Source organism: Rattus norvegicus, chromosome 3, assembly GCF_036323735.1.
Source record: "Rattus norvegicus strain BN/NHsdMcwi chromosome 3, GRCr8, whole genome shotgun sequence".
In the NCBI taxonomy this organism is placed as follows: domain Eukaryota; kingdom Metazoa; phylum Chordata; class Mammalia; order Rodentia; family Muridae; genus Rattus; species Rattus norvegicus.
In genome coordinates, this window is record NC_086021.1 from 41467687 (window position 1) to 41490470 (window position 22784).

The following is a 22784-nucleotide window of genomic DNA, read 5'->3' on the forward strand; positions in this document are numbered from 1 at the left end:
GCCATAGATGTGGTTGCGCTTTTTAAATAAAACACACAGAGCTTTCCAAACCTATTTATTTTTATTTTAGTTTTTTTTAAGATTTATTCTGCATACAGCATTCTGCCTGCATGCATGCTTGCCGGCCAGAAGAGGGCGGCAGATCTCACTATCGATTATTGTGAGGCACCATGTGGCTGCTGGGAATTGAACTCCGGACCTCTGGAACAGTGGCCAATATTAACTGTGGAACCATCTCTCCAGCACCATTGCTTCTATTCTAATCTGCCCAGTGTCTCCAGTTAATCTTCTTATGAATGTTCTCTTGGCAATATAAAGTTTGATCTTACCCTGTCCCTTATCTTGTCCCTCAAAAGGGCCACACATCTGCAATGACATGTTCATTTTGAGTTTTGGATTTTGTAATCGAAGATCTCCTTTTGCTTGTATTTAGCATGGAACGATCTATGTAAACAAGGATGTTCTACTCCCTGCTTCTGCCCTCCTGCTTGAACTCTTGAACTAACAGTGGACCACCACCACTTCTTCTTTGTGTCCTAAAACCACAAACAAGCAATTAAGTGCCTACTAGGGCATTACAAAATGTGCTATTACCTTAGATGATTCACGACATGGTGTATAGATTAACAACTTGTAGTTGGGTATTTCGAGTTTGTTCCATTGGACTAGACAGAAGACTCTGGTCTGAATTTTCTTTTCTTTTCTTTTTTTTTTCGGAGCTGGGGACCGAACCCAGGGCCTTGTGCTTGCTAGGCAAGCACTCTACCACTGAGCTAAATACCCAACCCCTGGTCTGAATTTTCTAATGGCGTTAAGTGCCCTGGGTTGCCTAGCATTTTCATTTTTCTGAAAGTCCTTTGGACTTATGCCAGAGTGAGGGATGAGCAGGAATCTCACTGGAATTAAGTGTCCGTTTAAAACTGAGGTTGGGTTTCTTTTGAGAGAGCAGTGCGTGTAGTGGGGATGACTCAGGTCTTCTCCAACACTTCGACTTAGAGCCAGCCAAGGCAACTGTGGGAGAAGACATCGCGCAGGTGCACTACGTTGTTACTTCCACCAGGTGGCACCCCATTCCTAGTAATCCATATCCTCATTTCTTCAGGACAAGCTCATAAGGACCTTTGGCCAGAAGGGGTAGGAACAGCACCACTCTTCTGTTTCCCTTTTATTGAGCACTAAGTGGTGATCACCCTTATAGACAGCATACTGCTGTGGTCAGAATGCAGGAATGTGATATTTTAAGGCCTGTCACTAGGAGGAACTAAAAGTTGACATTTTTATCTGCAGATAATATAATATTTATAAAACATTCATGAAAACTCCAAGGATATCATCATTAAGCAAAAATTTTGAGCTGATTTCCCATTAATTATTATATATGAATTGTATAAAAAAATCAAAGAAAAGCTAATGCTAATGAGTATTGATCAAAAAGACTGCATATTTTTATTTTTTCATTCTAATTTTGTTTCAATCGGTGTGTGTGTGTGTGTGTGTGTGTGTGTGTGTGTGTGTGTGTGTTTTCTTACATTTAAAACTGATGTGAACAAAGAGAATCTGTCCAGAGAGATAAAAAGAAATTGTAGAACAGGTGAGGAAAGGAAGGAAAACTGTATTGAGAGGGAGAGATAGGCACAATATATGGTATACAGATACATGAAAATTAGACAGAGAGAGAGAGAGAGAGAGAGAGAGAGAGAGAGAGAGAGAGAGAGAGAGAGAGACTTGTGCAATAGCAGCAAGGTACTCAGCAGGTAAAGAACTTGCTGCATTAGTGTGATTATCTGAGTTCAATACCTGGGACTCCTAGTAGAAACATGAAAATTGTGGCACATAGCACACACACACACACACACACACACACACACATACACACACACACACACACACACATACTGGCCAAAAAAACTTTCAAAATTCATAAGCATTTGACTTTAGAGGCACAAGGATCAGGAGTTGGGAATGAGGTCACCCCAACATTCACTTACCTCAAAGTGAGAGGTTGAGCTAAGTTAATGTGTCCTATTAAAGTGTGGCAAATTTAAGAAAAAAAGAATTTTAATGTGCAAGTATGCATGGAATAAACCACAACAAATATTAGGTTAGAAATATCACAATGCTGGTCCTTTATATTAGTTGAAAGAAAGAGACAAAGAAACAAAAAAAGAGAGAGAAAAGAAACTAAATGACAAACTTATGAAGGGAAGTAGAAGCCATCAAAATTAAGGCATGGAGTGAAAGAAAATGGGCTGGGGTGCCATGCTTGAAGGAGGAAAACACTTCAGACTCTTTGCTCTAATGAAGTTGACTAAGTTGGTGCCTGCAGGTTCTTCAGAGGACTTTTGATCTGACTGCTCAGCTTGGGCTCAGTTGTTTGTCCTCTTGTATCCTGTACAGATTCCAGGCAAGGCAGGCAGTGGGAGAGCCCGGTCTCCAGCTAACTGGCTAAGCGGCTGTGCTTCAGAGCACGAGGTGCTTTGTTGCAGCCTGAGTCTGCACAGCCACTGCCATAATGTTTCCACTATGCCCCTGCTTTTTCTCTCCTGTGAAATCCCCTCTTGAGTCATATTTGGTGCTGGCTGTTGTACTGAACTGCTGCCAAAGAACAACAAGCTCCTTCCCAAAGAACTATTGCTGAACAGGTCCTCTCCCCCCATATCCTAATAACTTTTCCCTTCCATTAACTATGCTGGGTGGTGGGCTAGAGGAGGGGTTGAATTCTTATTAAAAGTAGGTTGCAAAAAAACGTTGCCTACATCCTGCTATAGTAGATATAAGGAAAAAGCAAGCAGGCCCTTTTGTACAAAATACTTTATCAGAGGTCTTAAGCTACTCAGGCTTCCTCAAAGATGGTCTGAAGGCAATTTTAGGACGTATCTAATAATATTGTATGTGGTAAAAGAAGAGAGGCACTTGGATCAACTACAATCCAATGTTATTAGTCTGGTCTCTCAGTCTACAGTGCATCTATCCAGGCTTTTATTGCTTTTGGAGTCTCGAGGGAAAAGTAATGTGTAATTCTAATAGGAGGACTGTCTTTGTATGTTAGTTGTCCTTTTCCCCTTCCAGCTTTTATTACACTTTATTTGTTCTCCATGTTTACTGTTCTAGTTAATATCTGCCAGATGGTTCAGCTCCTTCATGGCCATGCGCTTTCTTGGCCTGAATCATCTTGCAGAACTGGTCTTCCATGGGGTCAGCACTCCCTGGCACTTCAATCAGCTACTCCTTGGTGTCATCCTGGGTGAGCTTGTAGCCACAACAGCATTGCCAATCACCTTGTCACACACGTTGGCCCTCTTCTTGGGATGGATGCCCTTAATGCACTCGAACTGCTGAAAGCATTGGAGCGGCAGTAGCTGGTGCAGAAGCTTCTCCCGGGCCAGGCCTGTGGCAGGCACCTGCAAGCATGCTACCACCGCCTCCTCCACTTGCTCAGTCAGCAGCTGCCACAGCTGGTTCATGAGAAGCCGCGTGTTTTCCCACGCCAGGGCCCGCAGCTCGTCCTCTCCCGAGGGCCAGGACTGGCGCATCACCATCAGGGGATTCCTGTCTGAAGCCAGTAGGTTGCCCAGGTCGAACTCCAGTTCCACCTCCTGGTGCAGCAGGATGCACTGCAGTTTCTCTGCTTCCCCTGCTCAGCCTTGGCCAGCAGCTCCTGCACACTCTGCCCCTCCATGGCTCTTGCCTGAGGCTCAGTTCTCTCACTTTTGAGGACTTTAAGAATGGACAGAAAGTTTACAATTTGATGTTTGCCCTGTACCTGAGGACCTAGGTTGCCAGGACAATGGAGTTTTCATTGCACAAAATAGGATTGTAAGACAGAGATTTCATGAAAACACATGGGTGAATATAGTGAAACCCTGCCCCCCTTCAAGGCACACTCAGTGAAACAATAAACTCAACTTGAATACATTTAAAGGTGTAGGAAAAGGATATTAACCTTGGGAAACAGCAAAAACTGTGAGAATTGGACTATATGTCATATGAATGGACCCAGGTTTTTACATTCCAGGGAGAAGAATCTCCCTCACATAAGACCTTTAGATATTTGGGGTAAACAAATATTTTCTACCCATATCTAGCCCTTAACCCACTCTCCCTATCCTCAGCAACTGAGTTGTAATGGAGTAGTGAGAACCGTGAAGCTCTGGAAAAAGAGTGTGCGAATGGGTGTTCCCTGGCTCAGAAGTGAGTCTCTGGAAAAGGCACTGCAGAAACTGGTCAGTCTGGGTAGAGCTAGTTAGCAAGTAAGCTATGGCATTTCCCTGTGACATCAACGGTAGTGTCTTTCCTGGAAATTCTCTTGTATCCAGGAGAAGCCTAGAATATTCTGTGATGTCACCAGTGTTGTGGTGACACCAACTGCCTGAATGATATCCCTCCAGAGCCTAAGGGGTTCTGAAGGGGGCATGTTCTCCAGGTTCCTCAGTCTATTTCGGAGGGAGAATCATAGACATGCAGAGACCAGACCAAGGCAGAATGAGGCCAGACTTCAATCAGGTTGGAGAACAAGAAAAAGGAAATGGTCCTGGGGAAGACCCAGTGAATACTGGGCAGGGCTAGAGAAGCTTCCTAGAGAAGGTTGGCTTGAGCTGGTCCTTCCAGGTGTAGGACTTATGATTTTTGAGCCCCAGTTTTGTTAATTGGCTGTCCCAAACTCAGCACTTTCTGATCAGTAGTTTGACAGAGAGCCAAGAATTGATATACGTCAAGGGGCTTTCCTTGGAGCCCTTTAATGTCATGGGTAGTGTCAAAGGATACCAGGATGAGCTTCTGTACGAATAACAAAGTGCCTCTCTCTCAGGATAGGCTATTGAAGCACTTTATTCTCAGCAATGTTCTGTAGGTTACATGGGTAATTGATGCCAAGAGGGATATTCTCCTGGTCATATATCAAGGTCTCAGTTACTTCGTACTTGAACACACATGAATAGGGATTCAAGATGTTAAGCAGTTTCGACTCAAGGATTTACCTACCTCACATTAGCTGAAAATGGCCTCCAATTCTTCTTGTTTAGGCCAGCTTTTTTCATTTCACTGCCAGGAGAATGGCCTTAGGAAGTGTGGTCTAAATCTATGTTGTCATATGTCATCATATGGCTATGATGGTGGGGAACAGGGACATAGCTGAATTCAGCTTAAAGATAGCTTTCTTGCTTTGTTACTGATTCACTCTGTCTCTAGAACTGTTCATCCTCAGACTTCTGTTTTAGACTAAGCATACTTTTTCCTGACACTATGTCGACATATATTCTTTATACTTGTGTTTATCTACCTACAGAGTTTGCTCAGAAGGCATCATCCCAACCCTCCACAGGCCCTGTTGAGGAGGAGAGAATGAAGCATTTGGAGAACCTCAAAACTGCTCTCCACAAGATGCAAAATGAGAGAGATGAACTCCGGAGAATCCTGGCATATTACCCTAGAAAGAATTTAAATGACAGGTAGTCACAATGCAAGTTCTTTGTTGACTATCTTGAGATGCCTTTTAAGCCCATATTTCATCACATCACAGTAGGCTACAACTCCAGGGTGTCCTCATGGTCAAAATCATTTCTTCTGATTGCATCTTAAGCACAGAATGCGAAATTCAGATAGGAGTGAGATGGGGGCACAGGCTATTTTGATTCCTCTAAAAGTAAATCGTAGCCTGTGACCTGAATCACAGTCTGGGAATAAAAGTAGAAGTGTGTGAGCTCTCATTGTGTGTCTTAAGATGCCTGGACAGGTAGGTGTTGGCTTGTGGGAATCTTTAGGTGCTGTGGTTATGACTAATTATTGTTGTAATTGACGTGGAGGTGCTTTGGGTTCAATAGGTCCTGTGAACGGCTGAAGGGGCCTAATGCCACTTGCTGCCTCTCAGTGTGTGACTGCATTGGCAACAGGTTATCATTGGTTTTCTCTGATTTTGTTCATTGTACTTTGAGATGATGCCACATCATTGTATTTATTCGGCATTCTAATTGTACTTGACTCTGTGTGTGTGTGTGTGGTCTCTTTGTGTGTGTGTGTGTGTGTGTGTGTGTGTGTGGTCTCTTTGTGTGTGTGTGTGTGGTCTCTTTGTGTGTGTGTGTGTGTGCGTGTGTGAATGCATTTGCGTGTATCCCTTAAGATCTGAGAATTCTATGGCCTTGGTTTGGCCTAAGAATTAGCCTGACTCAGTTTCCATGGCATGAAAGAGATGAGGCTGAGAGCCTCACTTTGAGCAGTACAATATTTGACCTCTGCTCACCTTGAAGGCACATTGGAATCTCCTGGTGTGTTTCACAAATTCTTTTCTCTGTAAATACTGATTGTGTTCCTTTTGATGTCTTGTAGCAATAAATTCTAGGATTGAGAATACTCACCTAAGAAAAGGAGAATAGTCTTCATGGGTTTAAGGTGAGGCATGGACTGTGGCACAGGGTCCTGGAATGTTCTTGGCAAGCTAGTCTATTCCTTCAAGCCTGCTCGGGGAGCTCAAACAGATCAGTTCCCTCCCTTTCTCTGCTATCTGTACTGTCCCGGTTTCCATAATAAGCTTAATAAGTACCAAATGGACCCAGTACCAAGGAGCAAGGCTGTGGCATATCCTAAACTGGGGTAATTCAGGATTCAGCCTAAATTCATGTAATCCTTGAATCCTTAGTTCAGAAAGTTATTTGACCCTTGGATCATGCCCTACCACAGGATCAACTTTGAGTCTGAGATGCTCATGATGCAACACCAGCAAGTGATGACTGACCTACAGAAAATGCGCCAGCAGATCAATGAAGGCTTGTGGAAGTCCAATCAACTCAGGAAACAAAACCAATTGTACTGGTGAGTGAATCACAGTGTTGTGATCACAGCACTAGGCACAGAATGTGTCAGCCTATGCTGGTCTTTGAACTAAAGTGAGGATCAGGTTCTATACTGTTTGACGTGTACAAGGAAACCAGCCTCTAAGGAAGCCTGTAGGATTTTTACCTCTTGTAGATAGTTTGATCAAATGTAAAGAGGCTGTCAGTCTCTCCAATCATTGTCTTTCCCAACTAAGGATCTTGTAGATAGCAAAGGTGTTCACCATGATGGAGCTATCAATCAATCTTGATCCTCTGGAGCTCTGAGAGGATATACATACATATACATACATACATATATATATACATATATATATATATATAATCACATAGAAAGATGGCATACCTGTTGGCTCTATTCTCCTCTGTCAGCAGGTGTTTGCCTACAAGTGACTTTTGAAAAAAATGAACATATAGGCACACAGAGGAATTATGTCCTCTTCTGGGACAAACTTGAGTCCTTGGTGTCAGGTTATGAGAAGTACCCCGACTATTCTGGAATGTTGCTCTTTTCTCGATTTGACCTGTCTCTAGATTATGCTCCATGGCTACCAAGGACTTGGACTACAATCTAAGGCTAATCTAAGCTTTGGATTAGAGCTCTAGACAGTGTAATGTACTTGGAGAAGTGGGAAGAAGCTAGAGTCTTGTCTGGGATTCACCGTTTTATGTTTGTGGCTCAGCCTCAGGTACTCCCTCCTACGAAGTGAGTCTATTCGGCTGAAGCACAATGTCAAGAGAGCACAGAATGAGAACAGGGAGCTTCTATGGGAACAAATTGCACTGGAAGAGTCCATTAAGGAAACTGCGAGGTTCCGTGTGGAAGCCAGTATGAAAAACCACGTAACAAGCAGCATCAGGTAGGATGAATGAAGCTTCAAGGGGATGTTGTCCTGATATCTAACCATAAACCAAGTCAAACCAATTTAACCAATCTCCAACTTATCCAGACACTCTACTAGGTCTCATCCAGTTGTTCATCTCTTTGACTGTTTACAAGACTCTCTGTGGTGTTAGCCTCATGCAAGAAACAGAAGAAATGACAACCAAATCCTCCTGCCCAACTAGAACCTGCATTTCCCTTCGGGGGATCGGTTGATCACACATAGCACACTTACGTGCCATTATGGAGGGTGTCTTGTGGTAGCCTTCTTTGTAGTGTACAGAACTGATTAGAGCTCAGTTAAATTGCCAAAAAATGGTTATCATTGTTAGGTTCTTTTTATTGTCAGTTTTGATGGGGTTTGTGTCCTTTCTGTCCTTTTCCCCCGTACATTGCAAGATGGTCCCTTCTGCTTGCCCAAATCGTGGTTCATAGTGACAGAGCTTGAGAGGCACCTTGTCAGCCCTGCTCTATGTCAATGTTCTAGAGTTCTTTTCTGTGGCTCCTATCCTGGAGCTGACTGGATGAACAAGGATGTAGGAAAGGCTTCTCTCAAGGTGAGGTTTTGTGTGAGATAAGTTGAGCATTTGTGGGAAAAAATTCTCCAGCTCTCTCAACGTAGCATGCCCAAGAAGTGCACTCTCTATACTGTTTTATTTTTTAGGGTTTGGATAGCATTGTCTAAGCTCTCACTTGACACATTTCCTTTGCCTAATCTGTATTCACCAACTGTTCCTCCAGCATGATGGCCTCTTCATTCTTTTCTGCCTCTCACTTATGATATCTGTTCTCTCTCTGTCTCTCTCTGTCTCTCTCTGTCTCTCTCTCTCTCTCTCTCTATCTATCTATCTATCTATCTATCTCTCTGTGCGTGAGTGTGTGGGGGTGATTGTGTAAATGTCTGTGTTTGTGTCTGTGATCACAGATATATGTGACCACATTTATGGCTATGGTGCATATTTGTACATTGGGAGTAGCTTGTTTTAAGTGTTTGTGGTATGGGTCCCTATATATAGAAGTGTTTGTATATGTGTGTGTGTGTTTGTGCACTTGTATGTGTGTTTGTTGCATGTGTGTGTATGTGAAGTCATGAACTAATAGTTTTTGAACACACACAGACATATATACATACATATATATGTATATATAGAGGTGTATACACCTATATGCACATACATATAAACATGTAAAAACATATATATTCACTAGAATAAGAGGAAAAAATTTTCAAATCAGATTTTTCAATGTTCTTAATGGGGTCTTGATTGCTCTTGAAACTATATACAGTGGGAAAACTATTCATCATCACTGACATAACTTGGAGAAAAACACAGTAATGGGTTACAGGGATGTGAGGAGAGGCTGTGGTGTGAAAGCCATGTACCTGAGTGTCGAAACTGCTGACTCAGGCCTCTTCTGCCTTCTTTGCTCTTGGTGTATAGTAATACTGGAAAGTCATGTGGCTTGTTGTATCTTCTTAACATCCTGGTTATTTTAATCATTGCCTGCCACCACTTTCTTTCCAGATTGGCCTAAACTTGACTGAATATACCTTGGCTTTGAGTTTGGCCTGGAATTTGTTATTTGAAAGTAATTTGCTTAGAGTTGAATCTGCGAGCAGAAGATGTCCAGGAGTTATGCTGAGGTGTAATCACATCTTTGCCTCAGACAGAACCTTAGGCTCAAAATAGTCCAAAGCAGTCATCCTGTGTTGAGTGTGTGGCACTCTTAACCACTGTGATTCAAAATCATTTGATCTGAGTGAAAATCATCTTTAAGGAAGGTTTAGAAAAGTGATGACCCTCAGACATTGCTAGAGGTGTCAAATGGGTAACCCTGTGAGAAGCCATGTACAACTCTTCTGAAAGTTCAACCTTTTGACACAGCGATTCCAGAACAAGAAGTAGGTGTCAGCAGGGAAACTCTGGCACATTAGTGTTGTAGTGGTACACCTCGGAGCAGCCCTGACGTAGAATGATCCAGATGTCCATCAGTCAGAAAGTGAGAAGGTACAATGCTGTCCAGCCCTTCCATGGACTGTTGCTGAGTTTGATTATACATCCAAGCATTTGGCGTTGAATTAGTCAGCCTTATCTTACTGGAATTATATCTGACAGGATCCCATTACAAGTTTTACCTTGGATTGTGGTTATGGAGATTTCCTAGCTGTTTGTGCTGGTAGTTTGGTTCCCCTGTCAGGTAGGGTATGGGAAAGGGACCTCATATTGAAAAATGCTACTCACTTTGCATCCAGTATGAAACAGTGAGGCAGAGCATGGAAAAGGCTGCCACCACCCAGTAGAGTATTGCCTGATATTAAGCCTACTGTGCACAACCTGGTGCACTTGCTAAGCAGCCTTGGCTAACAGGTCAAGATGCCACACTTCTAACTTCTGATTTTCAGAGCAATGCACTTTAGTGGCTGAGCTGTCTCTAAGCTATGCTCACTGTGTACTTACCTCATTCCAGGTTTTTTTTTTCTTATGCCACAATAGTAGCCTGGGTGATCTCTTATATTACCATTAACTGGGAAACTAACCACATTCTGCAAAGTACTCTGCTTGTATGTGTGAACAAATATATTTAGTGGGTTCAAAAGTGTGTATCTCTGGGTGGGTGTCTGTCTGTCTCTGTGTCTGTATACATGCATGCCTCCACAGACAATATAATCTTCTAATGACCAGGATGAGGATAAAATGGAGAAAAGTCTCCAGGACCCGCTGAAGCAGAAAGAACTGGTCACTGAGCAAAAGGCCTTGACTGAGAAGATGCAGCATAATTTCAGTGTCACTGAGATGATTTAAAAGCACGATGGGAGGACCCAAGTGGATTACCTGTACTTGTAAACTGTCTTTTTGGGTGTCTGTCTTTCTGCATAGTTCTCAGCATCTGCCAGCTAGGAGCAGCTCAGAACATTATTCTGGTACATTTTAAAAGAAATTCCGTCCGTGAAGTGTATGTGATCCTTAGAGATTCCGGCCATTGTGTACTCATTCCTCCAGTCTGAGCTCTCTAGTATTATCTGAGCCCAGTGCCTTTAAGTCTCCCCACAAATAGTTTTACAATACCCATAAACAAAGGAGTGACATAGTTTATTTTCTCCATAAGTATCTCCTTCAGAGTTCAAAGCCTCCCCTTGGAAAGAATTCCATGCAGCGTATTCTTACCAAATATAATATCACTTCAGTGTGCATGTCCTTCTTGAGATATTGTTTCTCTGGGTCTTTGCAGATATTGAGGTTGTAGTGGAACCCAAGCAGATTCCTGCACTGGAGGAATCATAATAGCCTTCATTTCAGTGATGGACAGGCTTCCAAGGCCTTTCTAGTTTGTTCACATCTCTCCTCAACTGACATTGAGACATTGGAACGTGATATTAAAATATAATATATATGGACGATTGGAATTATGTGCTGTCCACTGTTCAATTTTTAGCATTAAAAACATCTATTCAGACAAAGCATTTTGTTGAAGAATGGCAGAAAGATTCACATGATTTATGGATAGAGCAAACTAAAATTGATAGTAGACTTCAGCATCAAGTAGATGCTTTAAAACAAACAGCAGAATGGTTGGGCCTAAAGATGTTGTCTATTGAACAATAGGTGGATTTAGAATGTGATTGAAATTCTACTCCTTTTTGTGTTACTGAATATGTATATATATATATGTGTATATATATATATATTTACACACACATATATATATGTATATATATACTTATATATATATATATATGCAGAACAGGATTGGAAGTTAATTCAAGTCTTTAGAAGGTAATGATAGTGCTACCAAAGTATTAGTGCCTTGAAAAATGATGTTTAAACATCTTTTGGTAAACAGCTAGAGGATACTACCCCTGCGGAAATAGCTAAATTATTGGCTGATCAATTGACAGGATTAGATCCCAAGCCTTGGCTCAAAGTGTTTTCATAGCTTGGGAGGGGCTGGTTTTGCCATAATATTATGTGCATTGTGTATGATGTTGCTTTATTTTTGAATGACTAACCCCCTACAAGGGCATTTATCGCTATTATGGAAAGTGTTACGTTTTAAAACAAGACATATCAAAGCTACAATGCCAGAACACCGAGGGCAGCTTGCGAAGACTCCATTCTGTGTTCCTTCGTAAAGAGTCAGCTGTCCTCTGTCCTATGGTTGCTCCAGATGCAGCCTCAATATGGGGTCAGCTAAGTGACCTCAACCATCTGGCAATTCTTTATTTCCTATCTAGGACATAGGGTCCATTTCAGCAAAACTACTTCACCTGAGAGCCCTGTGTAATGTGTCTCCCAGCTCTTGCTTGTCCCTGCTGTGCTGGGATTAACAGACTTCTTCTTTAGACTCTTCAGAAGGCTTCCCGGGATTGCCCAAGCCTTAATTCACCCACAGCCTTACTTCACCTGATGCTCACCCCCTTCCTCTTTTAGTGCCTGCCCCTTTCCTACAACTGCCCTCCATGATAAAATTCCAATTCCCAAAATCTGTCTTCACTTGTGACTCCTGAATAGGCAGGCCTGACGCTGATGGCGGGAATTCTCCTTGATGGCTACCCCACTTTATTCCTTGAGGCAGGGACTTCACAAGGAACAAAATTGTCTCGCACAGGAAAGTCCTTTACTGCTGAGCATTTATTTTTAGCAATGTGTGCTTTACTCACAGTATCTTCTGCTGAGGCCAGTGTGAGTTATTGGGCTTATATTCCTAATCCACCTTTATTTGAGCCTGCTACTTGGGGGGAAACAGATTTGGTGTTATACACCACTGCAAACATTGTACCATTTCTTTGAAATAATTTGACTTATTTGAATAAGCATGATGGAGCTTTGTATAATTTTACTGATGCTGGCTCAAAGATGCCTTTATGTTTAGGACAGAGACCATGTCTCCAAAGCGTCTATGAAAATTGGCTATTACCAGGAAAAAAGGTTCAGGCTCAGGACTCATTGGCAGTGATTAACAGCTTGGCATATAAACCAAAATTGGAGTAACATCGTATTCGTTAGTGAGCCACTATGTTCTGTTTGTGCTCAGTTAACTTATATAGACATAAAACATTGCCCATTCATTTGGAAGAATTGCCTTGGCATGTTTGGAAAAATTATTCAATCAAATGGATACATTGGGTTACTTATGGTCAATTTCGTAATACAAGTTCAGAATGCAATATTAGTACTTGTGATTTGTCTAATGTTTCCAGGATGAGCAGAGAAGAGAATGAACCTCTTAATGGGTCCTTGCCGATGGAAAGGGGAGATGGTGGCATTGCTGATAATCTACTGGCCTCTGTGGAAGATTCCACTGTGCTTCAAACTGATCTGTGGAAGACAGCTGCTGCATAAAAAGAAGTTGTGTTTGCTAGTGGAAGCTTTTCTGAGACTGCTCAATCTGCCTCTCAGTATAATTTTACCACATTTAAGAAAGAAAAGTTACTACTTGTATTCCTATGTCATATTTGTTTTTAACAGGTAGATTTAATTTTACTAATTGATTTGCTTGTATTAACTGTCATTTGTATTCATGTATTAATTCATCTATTCAGTTTATTATGAATTAAGATTCTATTATGATATTCAGCAAAAATTTTATGTATGGATGACTTAATTTGGGATGTCATTGGCCTCAAGATCTTCATGTGATTATTGAACTTTTTAATAATCTGAAGAGAAGTAAAATAATCATTAGAATCATTGTAGCTCCTATTTTTTTCCTTTATGCACTTTTATTTTTAAAAAATTGTCATTAATATATAAACATCTCATTCTCTTAAAGAATTCTACAGCTTTACAGCTGCTTGCTGATATGTGCATAGGAAATTACCACAATACAAAAGTAAGGGGTGAAGTAGCAGAACAGCACCTGATTTATGCTTTTGATGTAGGTGTGTCCACGGATAAACATCTAGAAGCCTTACAAAACTATTTACACTGTATCTTGCCTATTTACAGGTCGTAGCAACTTTTCTAACAAACAAAACTATATTTTATCAAGTTATGATAATTGTTTCCAACAAAACTTACTATATTACCACAAAATAATTAATGATGAAACAATATTTTAAAAACAACATTAAATTTTTCATTTAGACTGCTTTTGGCATTTGCTTGTGATTTTTGCCCTTTGGTTACCAGCATCAATGTCACATTCCTAGCCATATTGCATATTGGTAAGATTTCAACACATCACTGATATCAAAGACAGACACCGAGTCAGTATTAATAACAGATTACCTACATGGTACTGTAATTTCAATAAAATTACTGTCTCACTGGATATTACATGCAAAAATCCATAAATTGTCACTTAACCCACAGCACGGCAGGAGCAAACATCCCAGTCTGACAGAAAAACTGTACCGGAAGTTCAACGCTTCCCCTCGAGAAAACAGCGTTGTAAGATCAACAAGAAACACAACTGTCCTTCTCCACTTAAAAAATGATACTGTTTCACTTATGGTAAGACTGTTAATGTCTGTGTATTTTAACTATCTTTAAGCTTAAATTCACATGAGAAAAATCTTACATTTATAATAAAATCTTATTTCAATCAGTGAATGAAATGTGCATTTTACTCTTATTTGAACGATTATCCCCTCCTCAAAGAAATGGATTTGGTAATTGAGGTATCTTACCACAAACCCTCACATCAAAAGTATGATTTCTTCCCTCCCCAAACAATCCTTAAAAGAGTGTAAAAAAACCTATAAATCTGATTTGCATATTTACAAAATTCTAAATAGCAAATATAGGCAACTCACCTAAAAATTTTTGTGCAACCATTATAATCACAGAAATGGATGTGTCACTTCTCCAGAACCCTCCTCCTATTGTATCTGACAGGTTGGATATTTGGCGAATTAACTGGCAGAGTGGCAGGTAAATTTGGATTGTGAGTTGCCAGTTTCGAAGCAATTGTAGCAGCGTAGGACGGAGGTGGGTTAAATTCTGGAGCATCTCAGCTTGTCTCTCAGGACTTCCAGGCTCTGAGCTCGGTGGTGATGGGGGAAAGTAGGAGGCCTGCTGTGGAAGAAACTGACTCGGCATGGTGTACCTGCAAGGAGGCATGCCCTGGAACTGTTTCAGTGACGTCTGCGGCACAGCAGAGGGGTGTGAGTTAAGGCCGGCCATAGAGACATTAAGGGTGTTCATGACTGCTGTCTGGTTTGTCGAACTGGGCACGTCTAGATCAGGTGTATTCCACAGCTGCTACAGGTGGCCCTGCTGGGAAGGGACCGAGAGATGGAGAGAGACCTGGTATAGGACGTTCTTGTTTGATGAAGATATTGTTCACCTCTGGCGCTGTGGTCTTGTGGGAGCTGAACATACTGGGGAACTCAGGGAGGCCCTGCGTGGGGGCCGGAGGAGGGACGGTCGATTCGCTCTGGTGGCTGAAAATGGTAACAGGTTCTGTCTTGATCTGTGTTGCGCATGGTCTCTGGGATTTGTAGAGGCCAGGTCTCAGGTGCGTGATATCAGGGAGAAAGACGTTCATGTTGATGCTGTAAGGGAAGCCTTCAGTGACAGTGAAGAACTGCTCAACCACTGAGGCACTGTCTCGTCTGTATTTTTTATGCTCTGAAATTATCGGAACTGGAGGAAGCTGAGGTGTCAGATACTTCTCTATTTCACATCTTGTCTGGACCAGCTCCTCGGAAGGCAGTGTCGGTGCACGTGTTTCAGATCATCTACAGGGCAGAGCGCTTAGTTGAGGACCAGGTTCGCGTGAACGCGGGCTCCTCCTGCATGGCCCGCGGCTGGTGCACTGGTCCCAGGCCGGCGCGGGCGCTCATGGTCAGCAGCCTCGTGGACATGGACTTATGGTCTGGAGACTACAGACTACCGGAGCAGGATACGGGGCGAGAGTGATTTCCACCGCCCAGGCTGGCACCGGATGGACAGCAGACTCGGTTCGGGGCCCCAGTAGGGGACCCCTGGACTGGCAGCCAGGCGCTCACAATGGGCACGAAGATCCGGGATCCTGGGCTTGGTCTCTCCTGTCCTGCCCCAGTCCTCGCAGGAACCCGCTCCGGCTACTGGCGACTACATTTTTTTATTTATTTATTTATTTATTTATTTATTTATTTATTTATTTATTTATTTATTTATTTATTATGTATACATTATACATCATCATACAGCTTTCTGCCTGCATGTATGCCTGTAGGCCAGAAGGCCAGAAGGGGGCACCAGACCTGATTATAGATGGCTGTGAGCCACCATGTGGTTACTGGGAATTGAACTCAGGGCCTCTGGAAGAGCAGACAGTGCTCTTAACCTCTGAGCCATCTCTCCAGCCCCTGTAGCTACTATTTTAAGCCTTATTTCTGTTGCTACTTTGGCAGCAGTTTCCAGCATAGCATTAAAAACATCTATTCAGACAAAGCATTTTGTTGAAGACTGGCAGAAAGATTCACATGAGTTATGGATAGAGCAAACTAAAATTGACAGTAGACTTCAGCATCAAGTAGATGTTTTAAAACAAACAGTAGAATGGTTGGGTCTAAAGATGTTATCATCTGGTAGTGGGTTGGCTGGGCTGATGGCTATCATTTTATTAAGTCATATATGGGACTGGCCCAGAAGATATGCCTTATAATGGGTTATTTAAATGTTATGCATCCATGTACTGCGGTTCCCCTCAGGAGGTCCATTACAACGATGAAGATGTAAGTTAATAACAGCTCCTGGCACGAAGTCAATTTATTTATTAGTATGGTTGTAGCAGCAACTGCTCACAAACAAGTAGGCCAAACAAGATCAAGTCTTCTGGATAGATAGGCCACTAGCCTCTTCCAGGGTCACAGTGCCAGAGACATTCATCATAGCCATCCTACTCCACAAAACTCTTTCTGGGCCTGTGTCCACCACCCATAATACTACTCAGGAGCCCCTACAGCTGGCATCACCATAGCAACAGTAGCACCAGCTTGCAGCCACAGTTTCTGCCAGAAGAGGGGTGCAGCATGGATGGGCCAGCATGACCCACGAGCCTGTGGGAAGTTGTGTATCATCCAAGGGGCAGCAGTAGCTGTTTTCCCAGGAGGTCTCACTTCCCTTCTTTTTTAGATCTTTGTCTCCAATCAATAGAACTGACAGAAATATACAGAGAGATAAATACATAGAGAAAATTGTCTGGGTCCCAGCCATACATTCATGCACCTGAGGAGACCATATGGAACCCAGTCCTAGATCCTCACCACCTGCATCTCATTAGCATCCTAAACAGAAGGTGCCTTAACGGGACTTAACTCTAGAGGTGACAAACCAGGCAACTTTCAATTTTATTCCTTATTTGGACTGGAGCTGTCAGATTCTTTTGAAGCATTGGCCAGCAGTCCATCAAAGAGAGTTCATGAGGAACATCTCAGGTTGTACAACTCTCGGAGTTCTTGACCATTACATTGTTTCCAGCTCTAGGGGACTCCAAGACCACCAGTGTTTCAAGGTCTGGACCCGAGATGGAGGTGTGTTACTGGGAGTGGATTTTAAGGTTGCAAAGGCCCCCACCATTCCCAGTTAGCATTTGTTTTCTTCTACTTCTTCATCAACATCAGAGCTCTCAGCTGTTCATGCCACATGTTCTTGCTCTAAAACTCTGAAATTGCAAGTCCCCAATTAAATATGTTGTTCTATATGTCACCTGGGTCACCTGTTTAGTCCTTCTTAGTTTTAGCATTCTGGTAATAGAAATAACACAAAAAATCAAGCTTTCTGATTTTGTAGATTCTTTGCTGGGGCATGGTAAGATCTAGTTACCTTCATTGTGATGATATTCAAGACTATAGTGATTTTTAAATCTTTCTTTTTCTCAAAGACTGGAATGGTCCCCTTGTCAATGATAGATGGGGCCTGCTGATTCTTTTTACTAAGTCAGGTAATTGTGAAGGGCAGGAAAAGGAAGCCCCAAACACCCAACTGCAATTAGCTGCAAACTTAGCTTTGCTACACCTGGAGGCCATTCTGGGAAAAGAAAGCCATCCATTCCAGGCAGTCCACTGAGAGGAGGTGATTGGCTTCATCCAGAGAATAGACTTAGTAGAGTTAAAATTTGCATTTCTGATAATTCCCAGGTAATGAAGATACTGTTGCTTGTCCAGGCCACAGTTTCAGAGGTGTTGGTCTAACCTGCTTGACTGGTAAGTGAGGAGGTTGTTCAGGTTTTGATAATTATGGAATTTTTACTTTCCTTACATGCCAAGTAGGCTTGAGTCTAAATGAATAACTTGTCTTCATAGTTTGCATGTTGGTTAGTGTTTCTTGATCATCAACTTGACAGGACCTGGAATCTCCCTGGAGACACACCTCTAGGCACCCAAGTGGAAGATCATTTGATTATTAGCTCTATTCTATAAGGCATTACTAGATTTAGGTTAACCTCTGGACATGCCTGTGCAGAACTCCTTTTTTTATTACTTTTTTTATTAACTGAAGTATTTCTTATTTACATTTCGAGTGTTATTCCCTTTCCCGGTTTCCGGGCCAACATCCCCCTAACCCCTGCCCCTCCCCTTCTTTATGGGTGTTCCCCATCCTCCCCCCTTTGCCACCATCTCCCCAACAATCACGTTCACTGGGGGTTCAGTCTTAGCAGGAACAAGGGCTTCCCCTTCCACTGGTGATCTTACTAGGATATTAATTGCTACCTATGAGGTCAGAGTCCAGGGTCAGTCCATGTATAGTCTTGAGGTAGTGGCTTGGGACTTCAGGGGGAATCACTATCCCTGAACTCAAGCAGTATTACTTGATAAATAGTGATAAAAACTGCATGGTATTGGTACAGAGACAGACAGATAGATCAATGGAACAGAATTGAAGACCCAGAAATGAACCCACACACCTATGGGCACTTGATTTTTGACAAAGGAGCCAAAACCATCAAATGGAAAAAAGATAGCATTTTCAGCAAATGGTGCTGGTTCAACTGGAGGTCAACATGTAGAAGAATGCAGATCGATCCATGCTTATCACCCTGTACAAAGCTTCAGTCCAAGTGGATCAAGGACCTCCACATCAAACCAGATACACTCAAACTAATAGAAGAAAAAGTGGGGAAGAATCTCAAACACATGGGCACTGGGAAAAATTTCCTGAACAAAACACCAATGGCTTATGCTCTAAGATCAAGAATGGACAAATGGGATCTCATAAAACTGCAAAGCTTCTGTAAGGCAAAGGACACTGTGGTTAGGACAAAATGGCAACCAACAGATTGGGAAAAGATCTTTACAAATCCTACAACTGACAGAGGGCTATATCCAAAATATACAAAGAACTCAAGAAGTTAGACCGCAGGGAGACAAATAACCCTATTAAAAAATGGGGTTCAGAGCTAAACAAAGAATTCACAGCTGAGGAATGCCGAATGGCTGAGAAACACCTAAAGAAATGTTCAACATGTTTAGTCATAAGGGAAATGCAAATCAAAACAACCCTGAGATTTCACCTCACACCAGTGAGAATGGCTAAGATCAAAAACTCAGGTGACAGCAAATGCTGGCGAGGATGTGGAGAAAGAGGAACACTCCTCCATTGTTGGTGGGATTGCAGACTGGTACAACCATTCTAGAAATCAGTCTGGAGGTTCCTCAGGACATGGAGGACATTAAACTACCTGAGGATCCAGCTATACCTCTCTTGGGCATATACCCAAAAGATGCTCCAACATATGAAAAAGACACGTGCTCCACTGTGTTCATAGCAGCCTTATTTATAATGGCCAGAAGCTGGAAAGAACCCAGATGCCCTTCAACAGAGGAATGGATACAGAAAATGTGGTACATCTACACAATGGAATATTACTCAGCTATCAAAAACAATGACTTTATGAAATTCATAGGCAAATGGATGGAACTGGAAAATATATCCTGAGTGAGGTAACCCAATCACAGAAAAACACACATGGTATGCACTCATTGATAAGTGGCTATTAGCCCAAGTGCTTGAATTACCCTAGATGCACAGAACACATGAAACGCAAGAAGGATGACCAAAATGTGAATGCTTCACTCCTTTAAAAGGGGAATAAGAATACCCTTGGGAGGGAATAGGGAGCCAAAGTTTAGAACAGAGGCAGAAGGAACACCCATTCAGAACCTGCCCCACATATGGCCCATACATATACAGCCACAAAACTAGACAAGATGGATGAAGCAAAGAAGTGCAGGCTTACAGGAACCAGATGTAGATCTCTCCTGAGAGGCACAGCCAGAATACAGCAAATACATAGGTGAATGCCATCATTAAACCACTGAACTGGGAACGGGACCCCTGTTGAAGGAATCTTAGAAAGGACTGGAAGAGCTTGAAGGGGCTTGAGACCCCATATGAACAACAATGCCAACCAACCAGAGCTTCCAGGGACTAAGCCACTACCCAAAGACTATACATGGACTGACCCTGGGCTCCAACCTCATAGGTAGCTATGAATAGCCTAGTAAGAGCACCAGTGGAAGGGGAAGCCCTTGGTCCTGCCAAGACTGAACCCCCAGTGAACGTGATTGTTGGGGGGAAGAGCGGTAATGGGGGGAGAATGGGGAGGGGAACACCCATCGAGAAGGGGAGGGGAAGGGGTTAGCGGGATGTTGGCCTGGAAACTGGGAAGGGGAATAACAATCGAAATGTAAATAAGAAATACTCAAGTTAATAAAGATAATAAAGTATATATATATACTTTCATGTAAAAGGAATACTTATCATCTCAAATCTTTGAAAACATAAAGAATTATGGACAAGAGCACCTGTGATTCATGCTTTTGATTTATTTTTACAAGACATTTTCTTTGTGGATATATTTAGTAGTCACAACTATAAGTAGTTTGTATATAAATGTGTGTTTGAATTTGTTTGTTTAGTCCTTATCCTGTTAGTATCTTTCATTTCTTTCCTTCTTTTCTTCTACTTAACGTAAGGCTACAATTTTTTAAAATGTAATTTTGACAATATCTCTAGTTCTTCTTTTGGAATGAAATTTCAGGTTGCACATGCTGGCACCCTAGATCTTTTTAGGCTCTTAGTGTATCTGTAGCAAGGCTGCTATCAAGAAATGATGTAGTAATTGACAAACTTCCCAGATGATGATGAATATTTACATCTCAATAACCTTCCTGTAAGTCACACTGTTTTGCTTGACCCTCCATCGTTTAATTCAGCTTCTGTATTTCTGTGGTCAGGCTGCATGGTTTTCTACATTTCTCAAGGATATGTGTTCCATCCTCTGTGTACTGTCTTTGAATGTCCTTTCCGATTTCAGTTGTCCTGTGTAGCCATTTTCAGTGCTTTAAGGAAACACCTGCTCCCTGAGAAGTTCTTCAGACATGTTGGCTCTGCTGGAGACATCTTAGCACGGCAGGAGCACATTGCTACTGAGAATCTCCATTGGCATTACAGCCATTGAGTCTTGTCTCCCTCTAGTGGACAAGGAGCAACGTGCACCTAGCCAACTGCTGTGCATGGGGTCTGTGTCAGGGATTTAATACTTTACTGATCAACCAGTGAGGATCCCTACACAGTGGACGGTAACTGCACATGGCTATTATCAGAGCAGCTTATCAGCATTTCATGTAAAACAAACAGGAACACCAGGCTCTTGGATACGCCTAGGGAATTATGTTTAGGTAATATTAAGACCTACTTCGGAAAAATCCACACTTGCAAAGCTAGAGATTGAAATATTGCTTGCCAATTATTTGCCATAAAAACAAAATCAGATGCTTTTCTTTTACATCAAAAAGCATATTTCTTTGAAAAATCTTATAAAATACATTTATGGATTCATCTGGCACTTTATCAAATCCTCTAGCAATTACTATAGCACACCTTCAAACAGTAGGACACAAAAAGATAGCCCTACTCAAGACCAGAAGAAAGATTCATCATTTACATTAAAGATAGAAACACAAGATAAACCAAAACCAAGAACATTTTTCAACTGTGTCATACTCCCAATTTATTTTTCCTTTATTCCTAGTTTGGCTTTTTCAGTTTTGCTACACATACATACATACATACATACATACACACACATACATACATAATATATATACATACATACACACAAACATGCATACATACATACAAACATACACACATACAAACATGCATACATGCATGCATACATACATACACACATACGTACATAATATATAATACAAACATACATGCATACAAACACACATACATACAAACTTACAGACAGACAGACATTAGTTAAGCCACTACTATCTCTGAGTTTTCAGGCAAAACAGAGATTAGAAAATTGGTTTTCTGCTGAACTGGAAGGAGGGAGCTCCTCTTGCCTTTGGAAGAGATTGCCTGCTGCAGACCTTGAGACCAGTTAAGCATCTGAATATCAGGATGCTCAGGGACTCAAAAACTCTATCTTACCCCCATCTCTTGATCTACAAATGCTGAGAGTTCTTGCTGTGTTCTCTATCTAGAACCTTCTCTCCCAGTGCAGGGGCAGCCCATGCTCCCCTTTCTCTTTGGACCACACATAGTGTTGCTGACCCTTGTGGTCTCATAAGTGAGCAATTAAAGTACCCTCAGTGTCCTTCTGAGCCATGCTTTGCTCTGGTTCCGCTATCAGAGCTCACAGAAGCCCCAAGTAACATTTTATTCCCTCTACTAACAGCAGACCGAAGCTGTAATATGCAGCTGTGAAGACCATTGCCATCGCCCTCCACAGCGGTTATGTCCTGAGTGGGCCTCTTACTGTGCTAAATGCCCTGAGTTCACACAGCTGAAATTGGTAAATAATACAGCTCTTTGGTAAGTCACACACCAGTGTTCTCCCAAGAAACATAAATCCTCTTCTTCAAAGAATCCATCAATGTGAAAATGAAGGTTTCCTGAATTGAAAATCTTAGACTCATCATGCAAATTATTGACCCCCTCCCCCACCATCCCTGCCTCCAGACCAGACTTCAAAATATCAGTTTCCTTTTTTCCACTTTGAGTTGTTGGTCCTACTTGCATCTTGACTCGTTTAACTACATGGCAGTTGTAGGTCTTCACCTGTGGCAGTGAGCCTCTGAAATGGTCGCTCCAAATGCCTGACCTGGTCTAGTTTCCCAGTTCATT

The 22784-nt window shown here is 42.0% G+C and overlaps 1 protein-coding gene and 1 pseudogene across 2 annotated transcripts; one reads left to right on the top strand and one right to left on the bottom strand.

Moving 5' to 3' along the window:
* Window positions 1-4325: 4325 nt before the first annotated feature.
* On the top strand, window positions 4326-14261 carry Dlg5l2 (discs large MAGUK scaffold protein 5 like 2). Of its 2 annotated transcripts, XR_010064770.1 has the most exons (6): window positions 4331-4503; window positions 5285-5447; window positions 6673-6804; window positions 7508-7684; window positions 12908-13175; window positions 14022-14261. XR_010064770.1 is itself a non-coding variant. In XM_063284857.1 (5 exons), the coding sequence occupies exons 1-5, from the start codon at window positions 4374-4376 to the stop codon at window positions 13047-13049; spliced, it is 744 nt and encodes a 247-aa protein (XP_063140927.1). In that variant the 5' UTR covers window positions 4326-4373; the 3' UTR covers window positions 13050-14261. The 2 variants fall into 2 exon arrangements, 1 of the variants encoding a protein (XP_063140927.1); XM_063284857.1 differs by having other exon boundaries at window positions 4326-4503; window positions 12908-14261.
* Window positions 14262-14273: 12 nt separating this feature from the next.
* Klf5-ps2 (Kruppel-like factor 5, pseudogene 2) lies at window positions 14274-15722 on the bottom strand (annotated as a pseudogene).
* Window positions 15723-22784: the final 7062 nt, after the last annotated feature.